The sequence below is a fragment of the Poecilia reticulata genome, linkage group LG10 (genome assembly GCF_000633615.1).
Source record: "Poecilia reticulata strain Guanapo linkage group LG10, Guppy_female_1.0+MT, whole genome shotgun sequence".
NCBI lineage: Eukaryota > Metazoa > Chordata > Actinopteri > Cyprinodontiformes > Poeciliidae > Poecilia > Poecilia reticulata.
In genome coordinates, this window is record NC_024340.1 from 20,420,626 (window position 1) to 20,438,921 (window position 18,296).

General features: G+C 37.0%; 1 protein-coding gene across 6 annotated transcripts in view; it reads right to left on the minus strand.

Moving 5' to 3' along the window:
- Positions 1–18,296, minus strand: part of LOC103471465 (protocadherin-1) — a 212,805-nt gene that overhangs the window by 60,864 nt on the left and 133,645 nt on the right. For 2 of the 6 annotated variants that reach the window (XM_017307087.1, XM_008420492.2), the window contains exon 5: positions 3,396–6,311. The exons of the other annotated variants lie outside the window; for them this stretch is intronic. In XM_017307087.1, coding sequence (XP_017162576.1) covers positions 6,242–6,311 — 70 coding nt within the window. In that variant the 3' untranslated portion in view covers positions 3,396–6,241. Of the gene's footprint in view, positions 1–3,395; positions 6,312–18,296 lie in introns of those variants that run through there. 6 annotated transcript variants of the gene reach the window in all.

Below are 18,296 nucleotides of genomic sequence, written 5' to 3' on the forward strand. Positions count from 1 at the left end.
TTTCGTAACAGTATAATCTGTGATGATATAATTATTATTTGTTTTGGCAGATTATCTGTGAAAAATAATTAGCTCCTCTGCCTTCTCCCAGTTCTCCCAGGAATAAATGCAGACGTATCAGAGCCAGGAGGAGCCTTAGCGATCGCTGTTAGTCACGCCCGTGCTCATCCCCTCCTCTTGCAATATGTTGCACTACTGCTGGATCATCACCACATGACCTTCCACAAATGCTAAGGCTAATTAGCGCAGGCATTGATGACGATGGCTTAACGGCTTCCCTGGAACGGTAAGTTGTTCCTCCACCATTATCATGTTGGGCAGCGTTGATTGACAGGGCTAAAACGCTTCTCTTGGCTCTGATTGGTTGTTTTTGGTCGGGAGTGGTGCATTTCTTCAGATGGCAATATCAGTACAGGTGGAGCTCAGTCTTTTCACAGATTACCTGTCTTATTATGTGAGGACATGGTGACAGCTTAAACAGTTATAGAAAATTACATATTTTGCAAAAGCTGCCTACTGTAGTGTTAATGGCAGTTATCAAATGTTTTAATTAGCACTTACATTTCAATTATATTACTAATTCATCATTTAAAAATAAATTAATTCATATTTTGCCCAAAGATAATCAAAGCTCTTTACAAACCATTTGAATCAACTTTAGATTACTGACGTGACAATAACAAAATATTTTAATTTGGTGCAATTTTGTCAATAACCATTTCTTTTTTAATCTAGACCACAAAGCAAAGTTTTTGCTTATGCAGGTAAATACTTTCAAACAAATGCTGAATATTTATGAGAGACAAATCTGTAACATTTAGGCAATGTAATGTTATTATTTTCAAATTCATTATTTCCAGTATACTTGTCTCACAAATAGTGCCGAATGTGAGCAACAATGTTGTTTTCTTGCTAGTTTTACCCTCTTGATTACTTAGTTATTATAATTCAATAAGAACCACCCACAGTACAATAAAATTAACCACTGGATAGTGTGATTCAAATTGTCATCCACTCTTCCAGTTTTTATGTGGACCATCAACCAATGGAAGCTGAGTAGACCTCTTTGTAAAATCATAGTGAGAATTTTTAGAAAAGCTTGCCGTTTATAAAATGGTAAGCCAATGTACTTGAACAAAGCAGTAATCACAGCATGGTATTTGCTCTGAACCCCGTTGTAGACCTTGCATGCAATGCACCAGATTTTTACCGCTTTTCAACACTTCCACACGTTCAGACACGAGTGCACTCGTCTGCCGTGTTCGCTAAACTACCCCACCCCCCTTCTACCCTTCATTCTTTGCTGTCTAGAGAGTTGGATGGTGATTAGCGTTGGGATTCTGGGACTCTGGCCTCAGTTTTCATTAACAGCCATAAACACAGTTCTGCTGCACCACAGAGACAGACCACATTCTTTACACGCATCTAAGACTATGTATGTGTGTTTCTTTTTTTTTTTTTTTTTTAAAGGCGTACATGTGTGTGTACATCTGACTGAGCTTTGTGGGTGCTTTGATGGCGAGAGAAGGAGAGGGGTGTTGTTTATCATAGCATTAATTAAGCCCGCAGTTTGGCTTTAATCAATATAAAGCAGCGGCACTGAAAATGGACTGGTTCCCACACAAACTTTTTCAGGTCTGTATTTACTACATCAAGTACAAAGACCTAAATATGGAATTCCTCTGGGACAAGCCGAGTTCGAAAACTCAAACACATAAGCTACCATTATGGGTCCAGATCACAAGCTCATTAAAGCCATCCACTCGATTTGAACTAAAAACAGCTCGATTTTTTTTTTTATCCAGTCTCAATCTCATTTTTCCATAATAATCCATGTTCAACTCTAACAGGCAGCATTCTGTAAATCTGTATAGATCTGTAGCAGCAAGTTTTCTTGCATAGACTTCTGCAGATCGTTTAATATGAATAAAGTTCATCAGCACTATATCATGAATCAACAATCTGAAACATGAAGTGTACCCACTCAAGTAAAGAGGTTCAGAAATTCTGAGCTATTACTGATGCCATCAACAAACCAAAATTTCCCCAGTTAGTTTAAGATGTAAGAAAAGACTTATTGTTATAGCTGCATGACAAATCATCAAATAATGTAGAGGCTCCACAGGACCGGCCAGATTTCTATCTTTAAATCAATATGAGGATATATGCTGCTTGAAGGCTTTAAACACACACATCCACACATTTCCCCCAGATTTCACAGCTGACATAAATTTAGCTGCAAAGTTTAGGTGACCGCAGCCCAGGCCTGTGAGCGTTTGTGTGGAACCAGGTGCGGAGACGTCAGTGAAGGAGAAAATTAGTTGGAAAATGACAACAGCGAAGCTGAGTGAACAGACATAAACTTCAGAGAGCTTAAGGTGAAACCTTTCCGAGAAACGTCAGACACACAAAGTTATTTTCACTACTATTCTTTCTCAACGAGTCAATGATAATTATTAACCCAGATAGTAAAACTGCTTTGTCTTCTTCGTGTTAATGTTGGTCGTCTTTAAACTCGGTAAACTATGATGAATGAATAAATCATAACAAGAAGGAAACAGACAAGATTAGGGTAGAAACTCTCCAAAGCGTTCCACAGATGGGCTGCTGATTATAACATTATGGTGAAGTGACATAAAACCCTTGCAGCTTTTTTCAAGAAAGGTAAAAGGTCCCAGGAGAGGTAAATATGACTTCAAAGAGCTGCTGGTGTTTGAAAAGCACAACTGGTTAAATACAGTTCAACACAATGGCATTCAGGACCCTCAAAGGAATATATCTGCCCCTGCAGCCATGTTACTCAGACCTCATTTTATAAAAACCTATGTATGATATGATATATGAATTCTTGGTCTGATAATGAAATGTTTTGTTGCTCTTATATCTCAATGATTCAACTATCTTATGCAAATTTATGGTCATAAATCCCAAAATAGATTGTTACTTTTGGATTTAAGGTTACAATTTTAAATTTTAAAGCTACAATCTTTTAAGGTGTTGTCAGTATCATACCTCCATAAGAATTGCATTGAACAATCCAAGGTCAGAGAACGATTGGCCAATTTATATTAGGACAGATCCCATCTTTAAAAACCAAAAGGCTTCTTCAGTGTGTCAAAAACTTTAGATGTCTACATATTAGCTTGGTAGATACGGAAAACTATCACATTCATACCATAACTGTGCTTTGTGACGTAATAAACATTTTTAAAGGGTATTTATTTAAGTCTTTTACAAAATATAGCATAATGTTTATTCACAAGGGGAGCAAAAAGTGGGACCAGAACAGTTCCTAGAGCTCATTTTAGGTTAAAGCAAAAATATGTCATCTGGTGTTTAAACAGAATAATGAACGAAGAGCAGACAAAGAAGCTGAAGCTAAAACACACAAGCCGCCATTTTAGAGTGTGACAGCACTTGTTTATTGTAATAAAAACCTCTGGATACAAATTACATTCACAGGAACGGCAGCGGGACACCAAGCTGCTCTGTTTGATTCCTACAGCAAACCAGTGATTACTACAAATATTCAAATTCATACACCGTTTTACTGCTTTATATCCCATAAACATACTGGTATAATTCAAACTAAACACACTGTTGCACTTACAAATAATCAAGCCTTTGATCAGTGATCAATTGTTACTAAGCTGTGGTACAAACCAACTAACTGAGTCCTACACAGATCAATTCACTGGAAGAAACAAGGAAAGAGGAGAGCTGAATGACAGCTTGGAGTTTAGGGGTTTCATTAACAGGTCAATAAGGAGGTTAACTGCCTTGATAGCTGAATTTACCAGCAGTTAAATCTTACATGGAACTTGTAAAAAAAAACAGTTATTGGTGAGGAGGAAAGAAGAGTTGAGATCAGAATGGCTGGCCTAATACATAGTATAGCAGGAGAAATTAGACGGAAAAAGGCTAAGATTAATGAGTGTACTGTACATGGTTCAAGAAAAAAAAAAAAAGAAACCCTATATTGAATAAAAAAATTGCAGTGTTGCTTTAAGTGCATGAATTAGGTGTACATTTTGTAATATTTTTGAGTTTTTGTCATGAAAAGCACAAAAGTGGAAAGTGGGGTCAAAAGTTATCGCAATCATAAACTAACAAATTATAGAAGATTATTAAAATGACTGAAATCAATTAATGTGGCACTTATTTTGGCAATTAGTGATACAAATGTGCGAAACCTTTAGAGATTAAAACTAAAGCAAGAACGCAGCTGTTGTGTTGTTTTGGATGTCCTCCTCCCCCCAGATTTTTCTATTTAAAATTCAACTGATTAACACCACATAATAAATTGTCCCCTGTACTGATCTCTTTTATATGATTTAACAGCCTTTGGGGCTTTGATTTAAGACCGTTAATGTGGCGAGGCTTAAAATGAACAATTAAAGCTCAATCTGTGTAGATACCAGAGGAAGAACAGATGCCACTTAATGACTGATGTGTTTTCTAAGGGAGTTATTTATCTATTGTGGTTTTCCACCAAAGTGGCTACAGGCCCAAACCAGGGCTGGTTCTAAAACTAGTTTAATGGGTTTTGTTGAAAACCATCAATGCAGAGTGACAACTTGTCTACAAACATTACTGGGTTTCTGTTCTTATTTCTGCTGTCATGTCTGATCAGGTTCAGTCTGATTTATAGCCACTTAATATGAAAAGTTATGCATGGTGGATGTGATTTTTTTATTTTTTTTATTTTTATCTTTACTTATAAGCATTGCAAACAGGTGTTACACATCCGCAGTTTTAAGCAGGAATCATAAACACTGGGTGGTGATATTAAAAGGCCATCAGTGTTTACAGAGTTGCAAACTCGGTTTATAAATTAAATAAATTATAAAAGCTGTGATTTTTTTTTCATGTGTGGCACTAAAGCAAACTTCTGTTTAGTATAAAAACACTGAGGAGATGAGATGATGAGATCATATCCCTGTTTGCTCAGGTTGCAGGTTGAGAGGTTTGTCTTGAATAAGTCAGACTCAACATAAGAATTGAGTCCGGAGTTCTAAGCAACCAATAGGTTGGTGGTTTCTGAATCAATTTCCAGCTTGAAATGAAAACATTTTTTTTTTTTTTTTACTCTGTCAGACATTTTATAGTGCCAGATTTTGTAAAAGCAAAGCCGGCTTTAGCAACAGTTTGGTGGAAAAACCACTTGTCGCAATGAGCTCAGACAGTGTTTACTCATATAGGCTGAAAATATGTTTTCCTTTACTTCATAGCTTGTTTTGGTTGAAAAATCTATACAGTTGGGGTTTCTAAAGCCCCTTCAAATGAAATAGCACCTTCGCACAACAGATTTTTGAGTTATTACTAACATTTTCTTATTTCCCAGCTTCCAGTGTCTGTGCAAAGTCTAGTGCAACACACACTGGCTCAACCCCCATATCAAACCCACAATGAGAACTTATTTCCATTCGTCTTTAAGAAAAATTGTACGTATTTGAGGTTGATCCTTTAACTGTGCCTAAATGTCCCATGGCAGTAGTGTCAATGAAGGCCAAAAGAAAGACAGTTTCTGAAACAATTCCTACCAGAGTTCCTATTGGACTGAAAGAGAAGGCGTGTCGGCTGATTATCTGCCAGTCACCCTGTCCTCCGAACCCTGACTGTCATTTAACAACTACAGGCACCAGGGCAACAAAAATAAGAAAAATATTGTCGAAAAAGTGGCTGCAAACAAAATTATGTGGGCGTCCAATTTACAGAGCCAAAGCAGCTGTAAAAAAATAACAAGAAAAAGAGCAAAGAATGCCCATAAAAGGAGAAGATTCACTCTTCAGTCCACTGTGATCTCTCCACTTAGGCTTCAGTATCATCCAAAAAATGAAAAGAGCTGCAAAGACGAGAACCCTTCCCTGAAAAATCAACACCTCTTCCAAAAAAGTAACCTGACAAGGACATGATTGAGAAGAAAAGATGCGGTAAAACCAAAGATGATTCCATGACATTCAGGTCAACTTCTCTTATCAAAAGAATGTGGTTTTCATACGTTTTTTTGGGGGGGAGGGAGGGGTTTCTGATGCGATTCTCCTGCTTGCGAATTCCAAGAAAGTGAAGCTGAAAAAGAAAGCTCATGACCACAGGTGAGGAGGGAAGAGGAGAAAGAAGTCCTCAGAATCGCAGAACAGAGTAGAGAGAAAAAAAAAAAAAAGCTTGAGGACTTAATGCGTTTTCTTTTTTTGTAAATAGGAGGAGGAAAAAATGGAAGCTTAAGATGCTCTTTGTGTCTTTAGTTTTGTCTTAAGGCAGTCTGATTTGTCCGGCCCCCTTCTCCGGCCTGGTGCTCGACGACGCTCCACCTATAAGAGGATAGATACGAACGTCTTACACCTCTGGTAACGCAACGCAGAACACATTTCCATGCAAAACTTCTCATCAATGAGGAAAAAAATGTCAAAAAGAAGAGTCAATAAAATCTGTCTGTTAAAAAAAAGGAAAAAAAGAAGAAAAATACAGTTTTTAACTCTGCAGCAGTTTGCAGAGTCACAAGACCGCTAAATAAACTTGAAGAATATTTAAGAAATGTAGGAATAACTGAACTGTGCATGAACTCACACTGTCCCTACTAAATATGGTAAAAATTGGACAATTAAATTAATCAAAAATTATATTATTAGTATATTTTATTTGTCATTACATAAATGGCAGAACATGATACAAATCAGATCAAAAACAAGCTATTTTTTGTGAATTTTTTACCTCAATGGTTTAGGAGACATACAAGTCCTTGTAATTTTTAGAAGATTAGTGAAAGTGTGATGTTCCTCACTAATGTAACTACTAGCAAGCTGTTCAAACACTGACAGCAGAGGACCAAAACAAACACTGCAAAAGCTCTACATCATTCTAACGGCTATGATGTTTGACAAAATTTTATCAGTGTTAATTAATTTGGGAATGACACAAATCAGCCTTTACGTTTATAGCATCAGAAGTTGCAAATCATTGATTAGGTTGTGATGTTTGTGAACTAACCAATAAGCTCCAGACAATAAATTGTTAGTAACTTTAGAAATTATTCCAGACACTGAAAGAAGCCATTAAGTTCAAGGAAAACACCCTTTACCCTATACGTTATGGACAGCCAGCCTGTCAGTTTTTGAAAGTAATTTTGAAGTTTGTAGTCGCTATGGCAACCAAAGTTCTTCATAAAGTTAAACTATATGTTCCAAAAGATAACTTGTACATTTTCAGAATATAATGTGCAAATTACATGAACATAACCTTATTAAGGACGATAATCTGTAAATTTTTTTGAAAACCAACGCATGAGCTTTAGAAACATAGCTTGTAAATTCTTCAGGAAAAACAACCTGTTATCAAGACAAGCTCTACGTTTTCTGAAAGTGTCCTATAATTTCTTGGTAAACAGTCAGAATTCCGCAGTAATTTGTGCATTTTTGATAAACGATCTGTGAATTTTAGAAAGATAATGACACATTTTGTTTAATGTACCTGTCTGTTTAAGAAAACCGTCTATAAGTTTGATAATGTAACATGTACAGTTGCAGAAATGTTGCTGTGTGTTTTCTGTTGGCACTTTAGAGACTAAGGTGTGTATTCATTTGAAAATTTACCTGAGCAGCTACTGAGATTCTGTATTGTGTCAAGAATGAATTGTTGACAGACGGAGGATTATGTAATGATTAAGTTATTACCAGCAGAGAAAGGGTCAACCATTATACATCATACTTTGCAGGAAAAATCTTTGATTTCCATACATACATGCATACATACAAAAGAATGTTGTCTCTACCATTAGAACCCTAGCTCTACTGCAAACTTGTTTAAATTTTCTGTTGCCGTGTTTTGTGACGTACGAGGCTTTCGGTCACCTTTGAGTTGACTGGCGCTGCACTGCAGACATAAAGGAATTGACACCCACACTCACAGAAAAGCTTCAGGGGTTGTGAACATGCATTACTTCAACCATAGTGAGGCTGCATTTTAACAGAGGAAAAGTAAGATCTTCAAAGTGCACAACCCAGATCTGACATTTCAGTTGTAAGGAATTAGAGCCATCTCATTACTCTATCTTTTATACCTCAGTGTATTTCTCCTCCTATATTCCAATCGGTTCCCTCTTAAGAACTCCTTCCTTTTCCTCCTTCCCTCTCCCATTGTGCCATCTTCTGTTAAGAAAACCCACAGTTGGACATCGTTCTGATTTAGCACCTCCTCCTTCATGCTACCTGCTCCAGAAGTTACCTCCTACCAAGCACTTTGTAAGACATCAACCTTCCCTTTCTCTACTTCTCTCTCTCTCTCTCTCGCTCCCCCCACTTCCTCTTCCATCCTCCAGATGTCATTGATCCTGGGAAGTGGGTCACACCAGTGTTGAATCAGAGCCAGGTTGCAAGAAGCTCCAAGGCACATGCTGTGTGTAATTTTAGCGTAGGCTAATATTTACAGGGAGAATAAGAAATGAGACCGCCGATGTTTGGCGGGCAGCTAAAGGTTCTGATCGCCTACGGGGTTCAGATCAGACACATGTTAAATGTGCACAGAACGAAGGTCTTTGGTTCTTTCATTAGGACTCATTTGAAAAAGCAAAAGCACTTTGTTTATATAGATTTTATGGCATAGGCAAGTTCATTTAGTTGCAATAAAATATGAATTACAGTGATTAATATCATTAATCATTTAATAAAATCAGCTATTTACCAGTTAAAAGGGGCAATGGATGCTCAAACAAACAAAGCTGCACAATCCTGCTTGAAAATTGATGCGATGTTGACTTTGACATGTGTCCATTCATCCATTCTTTGTCTTCTGCTCATCTAACAATTGGTGACTGCAAATGCAGCTCTGACCTCATCGTTAGAACAGCTGAATCTCATATTGGCTGTCCTGTGCTCAGCATGCAAACTACACATATCGTCTTGGCCTGAACATCAATGACAAATGGCAGCTCGAAATGAGTTCATCTCGTACTCGGAATAAGTTTAACCTGTGGCAAGAATGTACAAATGTGAGACCCAATGCAACACTTGAAATAGTGGGAAAAAAAAGCGCTTGACAGAATGATGAGTTTCAGCTTGAGGCCTTCATTAGGGTGAATCTATTGAAGTCTACACAATGCCAGATCACGGTTACTCCCCATGTACTTGAAAGTAGATGAAGTTGTGCTAGGGACTTTTGGATCTCTATCAAAAATATGATTTTACTTTGGGTATAGCAGGATTGGATATCGGCCTACAGGAACACAGGTACCCTGCACTTGTGCAACATCCCCCAAAAATGCATTGATGGTGGTAAACCTTCTCCAGATTCACAAAATGTTTGTGTACAGGAGAACAAAGAACTCTGTTGACCTCTGAGCATTTCCTAGAGTAAAAATCTGATTCACTGTTTCAAAGCCAGTATTAAAGCAACATTGCTCCTTGACATGTGTTCACACAATGAAAATTAAGTTATTACATAGCCATTTGGATTCTAATTAACCACTTTGTGTTAAAATATTGCAAAAATGTCAAGGTTGATCTTCTGCTTCACAATGCTTTGCAGAAACAGCTTTTAGCTGCTGAATCTTGTGTCAAGAGGTCACTTTTTTTTTTACTTTCACTTCCTCTACAACGAGACTGTATGAATGTTTGAAGAGTAAGAAATGCACAAAATATGTGAAAAAAAAAAGATGTTTACTGGACTCTGAGTTCAAAAAACGTTATTTAATATGCTTCACTTTCAAAGGTTCCATGCAGTTTTCGACTCGAGAAGAAATTGAATTTAAGTAAAATAAAATTGTGTTGAATAACATTGCACTTATTGAGAGACAGCACAATTCTATTACATATTTGGAAAGCAAAACCATAGTCCTACACATTTTACTCTTACTTCCCATTATTTTCTTCCAACATTATGGAAAAAAATTCAGACCCAAGAGCGATTAATTTTAAAATCAACATTTTCAGCCAAAGAGCAAGTAAAATTGTAATAGTGATTAAACTCGGATCAGCAATAAAAAACTAGAACAAAGACGGAAACAGTTGCACATTCAGACTAAATTTCATATATCTATTCACTGTGGGGAGACCTGAGGGATTTCCTATTTCACAAAAGGACCAAAGAGGGGTTCAACCAAAGAAAATTACTAAGATTCCTCGCATGGTTCAGAAAAATTCAAGATCAGACAAAGTAAAGGTCAGATGTTTTCTTGTACATACAAATATGCAAGCAGTTTGGCCTTCTCGTACATGATGAGAAGATTATTTCTTATCAGACACGCATCTTTGCAAATGCCTCCTCTGTTCTCCTGTACTCTCCACAAGAGACATTACACATTATCTAAAGGCAATTCTGTGGCACATTAAAAGCTGTTAAAAATGATAAATATGTGTTTCTCCTTCAAGGACACATTACAATTATGTTGTACCCTGAGCTGTTTTGTATGCAGTCAGTACTGGTGCTGTTTGCTCTTTTGTGTTTTGGTCTTTATTTTTTAAGATTATAAAATGGTGAACATGGACAAATCAAACTTTCAAACATGAGGTTAAGAATCACTAATCCTCAACAAAGTAAAGGATACAATTAATGATATGTTTATGAATTAGGTGTTGTCCTCGGGTCAAAAAGACCGAGATTTGTATGTGTTTTCATTATACACAGAAAATGAGGACAACAGGAGGGTTAAATCATGATTTCAGTCCCCTTTATTAATTCCAAGGGATTGTGACCATCCATTCATCTATTCTCTGACTTATCAGTAACTCATATGTTACTGGGTCTAGGTAACAGGTCCAGGGCAGAAATCAGACAACCCTTTAAATCAGCAACAGCATCCAGGTCTCCTTTGAGGGTCCTAGCGATCCCAGGCCACAAAGGATGTGGACTGTCCTTCCAGAGCCCTGGATCTGGGCCAAGATCTTAGTCTGCAGTGTCCAAAAACCCTTCAAATATCAAAATGACCCCAACTAAATCATTTTGACTCACAGGAGACTGTGCTCATGTTAGTGGAACTCCTTACTCTGTGCTTAAGGCAGAGCAAGGTCACATCACGCTAGAATCCTAATTCTTGTAGTTATGGTCTATAGGTTGATTACAGTTGGCATTTCAAATATAGAAGAACCAACAGCAAAACTCACAGATTGCTGTACTGCCATGCACATTTAGTCAATTACAAGTTTAATCCTTAATTAAGAAAAAATTGTCAAGATTTTTAAATTGTTTTTTCCCCATTTACTGCTGCTTAAAATTAAGAACGTTCCCAAGTTGACATTGATATGTTTTATACAATTAGCAGTGAATGTGAAATTTTCCTAACATTGCAGATAAAAGACTTTTCAGTTGAAGTGACAGGACATGCAATCTTTAGTCATTATGAGCTTTTGTGTACCTTTACTCTCTCTTCATACAAAGGTAAATTAACCTGACAATTCTTCTTTGCCTGATTTTTTTTTCTTTAAGGCTGACTGACCTTGGTTTGAAATGTCCTCTAATCCAAAGAATGACAAAAAACTGTGCTGGGTTATTGTATTGACTGACGAGTCACTTGCGAGTGTTGAACTTTGTGAATCACAAATGACGTGCAAAGAAAAGCGGTGTGAAATGAAATACATACAGAAATGAAAGACATCTTCAAAAAATGGGCACAGACATTGCAGACTTCTAAGGTTTCTAAGGAATGCGACTGCAGGGAAAGTGTTATTTGACGCATAAAAGAGAAACTTCAGAGGTAAACAAAGAGGCAGTGCGGCTCAACATGCGCTTGGTCTGACAGGGCCAGAGATAATGCTGTGGACTTTTTCCAACTGTGTGCTCTTTTCACAGCTCCAGGCTTCCTGTTAACACTGTCCACAACATATAAACACACTGACAGATGTGAAGTCTGCTGCCTGCTAGTGAGATCTCTGCTCTTTTAACTGGGCTCTGGGTACACCAGTAAAAAGGTAAGAACTCATCTAATAAAATCTGTTCTGGCGGCAAACCCAGAGCATATTAACCACAATGCTTGGTTAGTATGCTCCTGTCCAGCATATTAATGTTTCCCCCCATATTTTCCCCAGGTTTGCTATATATAAGGGACAGCTAAGGATTGTGGGGAACCCAGTCCCATAGTCATACCTGCTTATTCTTAGTCCATGGTATTTTCATTGTGTTCATGAAAGACGCATTGCTGTCGCTTGAAACGTTCTGTTCTTTAAGGCAGCTTATGTTTTTCTAAAATATCTGATGCACGTTACACTCCATAAAACTTTAGGACTGATTACTGACAACAAGATGAATCATATANTTTTTTCCTTTTTAATCCTATTTTTCCCAACAAAGTTGTTGAATACATTTTCATCAATACGACCACAACCACACCTCCACCATGTGGCTATCATGTGGTGCCATACTATCAATTTCAGATGCTTTAGTGGTGAAAGAAGTGGAAGCTGCCCCTGGACAAGTTGAACACAAGGCTCGTTTTCTGCACAGTAAAATCTCAAGTGGTATTTAGGTCCAAGTTGTAGAGATTGTCAAAGGGGTCCTAAAAAAATCCTTAGTCTACCTATTGATGAATTATGGTTATTGATTAAGTGCTGTGTGATGGGACTATTATTTTTCCACCTCAGCCTTGTTCTCTGAATTATGATCATGGCATAAGTGTTCCAACTTTAGTAAATACCATAAATCTAAAATGCTTATTTTTGTTTATTAGCTATGAGTGTACTATTAAATTAGATCAGACAGTAGGCGGCTTATGGTGAAGTGCCATATGTTGCCTACATCAACATATGGCAGGATGAACCCTCAACTTTCAGATTGTAAGACAGCTACACTGAGTAGAAACTTCACAGTTTGTTAACATTTCGTCACAATCTGAAGTTTTTGGTTAGTCTTTTAATCTGCTTCTGCCCTGTTGCACATTGTGGTTGTGCAGAGGTGGCATATGTATACCACTAATGACTGGTGGGACATTTTCTACACACACAGATTTTTATTAGATGCACACTGCCACCATCTAGTGGTGTGAATTGCGCTAAGTTGTGCCTTATTTGAATGATATGCAAACTAAGTACCTCATTTTGGAATTTTTGCATGTGATATAATTTAGAATGTGTTCAAAAGCAAAACAACACTAATTAAAAAATAAATAAATAAAAAAATAAAATATATAACTGCAAATGAATTGAGGTTGTATAGGGGCTATTAACTAAAGTTTGCTGAGTAGAACAAATATCTATAGATCAATTTTAAACAAGTGATCATCTGTCCATATGTGTAAAAAAGCTTACTTGGACACTGGTGTAAAGCAAACATCTGAATCATTACAATTAAAAACCTATTCACAGAAAAACTGTACAGTATGACTTTTGTAGGCACAAATATTGTGGAAATTATGTTAAATGTTAAGGTAAAACATCAATGTTAGGAGTGATCTGGGGGACAGATAACAGCAAAGCATTTATTGTGTCTTATAGGGAGTCCATCTACCTGTACAGCATCATTGGTTTGGATTAGCTCATTACCTTGTGTTTGACAACATCGGCTCTTTATGAGGTTCTAGCGTGCTTGTTGTGCTGTTTGACACGACTCATCCTTTGAATTTATGCCGTTTTTATGCATCGCTGTTAAACAGATTTACTGCGGAAGAGGCTGAGAAGAGAGTTTCGAATGTGACAGCTGAGAAAAAAAGCTGCTCAGACTGACAAAGAGACTCCATTTTGGAGAATTAAATCAGTTAAATGGCTGTGGGAGAGTGGAGCAGGAGGCTGGATGTGTCCACCGGGCTGAAGAGCTCTCAGGAAAGCGTCTCGGTTTCTCTTGCCAAGGCTGAATCTTTTATCTTTCTTTTCACTTTATTGGTGAAGCTCTGACCCGGCGCTCCCTCTTTCTCATTTTTCAAAGTCGATTTTCCTCTCTTAAGTGTTTTGCTCTCTCTCAGTTCTTCACTTTTTCTTCTCTCTCTTTTTTTTCTTTTACTTTGGCCCAATCACTTTTAGTTGCTCAGTTCCCATTTTAAATTATTTCCCTTTTTCTAAATTACTCAACAGCAGACAGACAGAGAGACATTACAGATTGAGATGGGGAAAAAAACTGGAAGATGATTTAAGGTTTATTTTATTATCCCCTGGGGTATTCTCAGGAGGAATGAAGTCGTTATCAGACCATGTTTAAAGGATTTAACATACAGAATGAAGCCGTCCTTAGGTAATCTTTCTGTTCTGAATCACACCGGCAGCAGAGTTCATTATAACACTTCCCTGCAGAGTGGGTGGGCTCTTTGAAAGCAGGTGGAGCCGTGAGTGTGAGACTTAAAACAGAAGAAGACACCGAAGCCAAGACAGCTCAGACTGGTTGTTCTTTTCTAATGGCAGAAGCTGCACCTTGTGCGGAAATTTTATGCAAGAGTAATGTTGCTTTTTGGTTTTCCTGATGGTTGTGCATACTTCAAAAAAAAAAAAAAAAGATGTATAGCAAAAGAGGAGAAACGAGTAGCTGTTATGTCTGAATCTACAAAACTTCGTTGCTGTTTTCTTAGACCTAAGCAGGTCTATTTTTTTTAAATCTAAAATATACCTGAGTTGTGCAACAAGTTTTGTGTTGACATAAAAAACTTTAAAAAGCAATTGAAGGATGGATTTTGACATGCATGAAGTCTTCCAAACCCTAATTTATCAGTGTTTATCAATGTAAGTTTTTGTCATTATGACACGGTGGACAAACTTTCCACTTTCTGGTGGAGAGAGTCATAAAAACATTATCAGCACTTACTTTAAGATGGAGGAAATTCTGAACTGTGTAACCGATAGCGGTGACTCTGGTCATGCTGTGACACATAAACAAAATGTCCAAAGATATTGCAGTAATGCATAATTTAAGCAAGAGGATACATAAGTAGGGGACAGATGTTGAATACAAAGTATTCTGAGAATAGAACATGTAGCTTTGATTTATGATCGCCTAGTGACACAAAATAATATATGTCTGCCAATGAAAATCCGTAAAATTTGAAAAACCTGTAAGATCAGACGAATTTGTAAATAATTTCACACTGTACCTAACATACAGGATTCTCCTGATCTTCCTTTCAATCTTGATCTTTGACCAGAATTTGAAGATTAAGATCACAGAAAAGATATTCTGGGTGCATTAAAGTAATTAAAACCAATTAATTATTTGTTGTTGGTTTTTTTCTTCATTGCCTTGCAGTGTCATGCATAAAACGAGCAAAGTAAGACCAAATTTAAAGCACCTCTTCGTATTATTTTTTTAAGTCGTTTCATCAAGAAACGGTGCGGATACTTGCAGCACATTCATCAGTGCTGCTTGGATCAATATCTGTTCTCAGGGTTAGACACACAGCTACTTCTGCCTGACTCCTTTCATTCATCTTCAGCCTCTGTGTCAAATTAGTAAGAACAGAAAACAGGAAGTTCATTGAGCAGCTTCCTCTCGTGTGTAACCATTAATACAATAACACCTACCCTACTCAACACCGCCCCTGGCTTCACTGTCTGTGTATGTGCGCTGAGGCTAAACTGCAAAGACGAGGGAAGCCAGACAACGTGCCGAGCCGCGCGGCACGTTGTGACCCCACCGAAGCCATTCTCAGACAGACAGCGGGTCTGGGTGGTGGGGCTGCACCTCACACCTTTCTGTCTGATATCCTTGAGCTTTTTCAGCTCTGCCAGTTTTTAAAGAGGAAACTGAAGAAAAAAAAATATTTTTGTGTGATGAAAAGAAGAGATGGGAAAGAATTGCAAGGGCTGCCTTCACAAAGGTCTCCATGCCAACCCCCTTCCAGTCTGGTCTTTTTAGCGTGAACACCTTCTCTTCAGCTTCCACTGTTAGCCGAACTGCGGAGGCCAGATGATATCCTGCTGTGCGTGTCGGTGGTTTGTGTAATGACTCATGCTTTAGGCTGGAAACTTCTGAGAAATAGTGACTGAGTCAGAGTTTTATTGATTAACGTTCATGGAGGTGAGCGAGCTTCAGAAGCATTCAGTTATAATGTCAGGCGACCGGTTAAGGATGATAACATCATTGATTCTGTTGCTAATGACAGTCGCACAGAAAATACAGGTTACAGTGGTGCGCAAAAGTCCTTCTGGTTTGGCATTTTGCCCTTTTTTTCTTCAGTTGAGATACATTTTCATTGAATCTTTTAATGAGGTCTTGATCAATAGTTTTCTGTGATCTCTAAATGGCTTTCAGATATATTTTTTTCTTGAAAAACATTGCCTAGTTTTACCTCTATTCTCTGCTAGAAATGTTTGGCTTTTTAGCTCTTAACTCTGACTCCAAAAGGAATATAAAAACGTCTAAATTCAAGAGACACATAATAAAAATATCTGTTACCAACAACCTGTCACAAGGACACAAATTGTTCCCACAACTGAAACTTAGAATGTTACAACGAGTTGACAGAAGGAAAATAGGACTGTGGCTCAAACAAGGTGTTTTACTGACAGGTAGTAACCTTTATCAGACTGACTGGAAGTATCGTTAGATTTGTCTCATTATCTCATGGAAGATGACTTCAACTTTTAAAAATACAACAAAAAGGTAATGTATGCAGAAAAGAAAACAATGACTTTGATTCAAGTTGAAGTAAGAAATGCAAATATTTTACACTAGTTTTAGACTTTAACTCTAAAATTCTGGACTTAAATTGTATGAATATGTTAATAAGTATAGAACATTTGAGTTCATGGTTAATATTGTTACCACAACGTACACAAAAGACTGGTTGTCTTGGTAACATTATGCTCCATGAATTTATAGGCCCTCTTTTATGTTTCTTAACAATTTCTTTCAGTGAGAGAAGTAAAAGGTATGTTTCAAGTTCATCTCCTTTTATTTAATGCTGTAATCTAGCAGTTAGTAAATCCAGTCCACAGATTGGACAGAGATGAGCATATTGCTCTGGTAAAAGGGGAAGTTTGGAACTTCCATGAACCATGACTGTAAGAAAAATGCTAGCTGTAGTTTCATAATATTTGACCACAAAGATGTCTCTTAACTAAATGCAATATTAAATTAATTTAAGATAATTTCTAATATTGCTGATAAGGTAGCTTGAACACTTTCAGCTCTTCAAAACCACAATCCCCGATATGGTAATTCAATATTCAATCTCTTTCATTATGGATTGTGTCTTGTTATTTGTGTTTAAAATTAAAATATACACTATCTACCCTTTCACTTCAATCAGTCAATCAATTGATCAACCAACCAATCAATCAACCAACTAACCAATTAATCACTTGACAATAAAGATGTAAAAGAAGATTTTTAACATGATTGCACTATAATTTTGTAAATCCTCTGGCAGAGAGAAAGGAATTTTTTTTTTTTTTTTACCCTGTAAAGATTAAAAATATTGAAGAAACGGATAATTTGAGCACAATGGAGCTATGTTTAAAACACCTAGAGTTCCTCAAAATAAAATAAAAAAAGTCAATTACAATTTTAACATTTCTGCAATTCTATGGAATTTCAGTAAATGCTAATCAATATTTTGCAGGTAATTCGCAACTGTCAGAGGATTTAATGACATAAAAATATTCTTTAGATTTTAAATTGAATGTGCAAAAAGTGATGTGAAATGTTCATTACGCTTGAGGTGGAGCTTGTGAACTCATAATATACAGAAAATAAATGATTTAGACATACATATGTCTATAATTGCTAACAATAGGGACAATAGTATTTCATAAATCTAGAAGGGCTCACCTTATTGCAGCCATCTGCAATAAAATTACTTCCCTGATCTACCCTTACCAATTAAAGAACATGTTTTTTTTTTAAATATTGTGTCACAAAATGTTAACCTACTTTAAGTCAGAGTATACATTTCCTTGTGATTCACGAAGAACTTGCCTTTTATCAAAGTTAAACAAAATAATGAGAATTGCTGATTAAATGGAAAAGAGTGACTCAAAATGTGTGCTTTTCATGTCCTGTCTACTGAAAATAATTTTTCAAAAGAGACAAAAACAATCTTAAAAACTGATAAAAAAAAAAAAATGTATCGAAAGTGTCCTTTTAAATCAAAGTATTGGATCTTTATTAGAGAGCGCATTTGTGTATGTGGCTGACTTGTTTTGTGCTTTAATGAGCTCCGGACAGACATTAACTTCGAAAACGACCAAGCAAACTCAGCAGCCGGTCGACTGAGCCCACAATTAGGTCAAAGTCTGAGGAGAAAGGAGCTGCTGCATCACTACCGAATCCATTCCTGGTCCGGGTAGAAAAGAAGCCACGACGCATGCAGAGAGAGGCAGTAAATACAATCATACGTTTTCTTCAGATGCTCTAATGACAGTGATGAATAGCAAAGGTTGCAGCCTCCACTG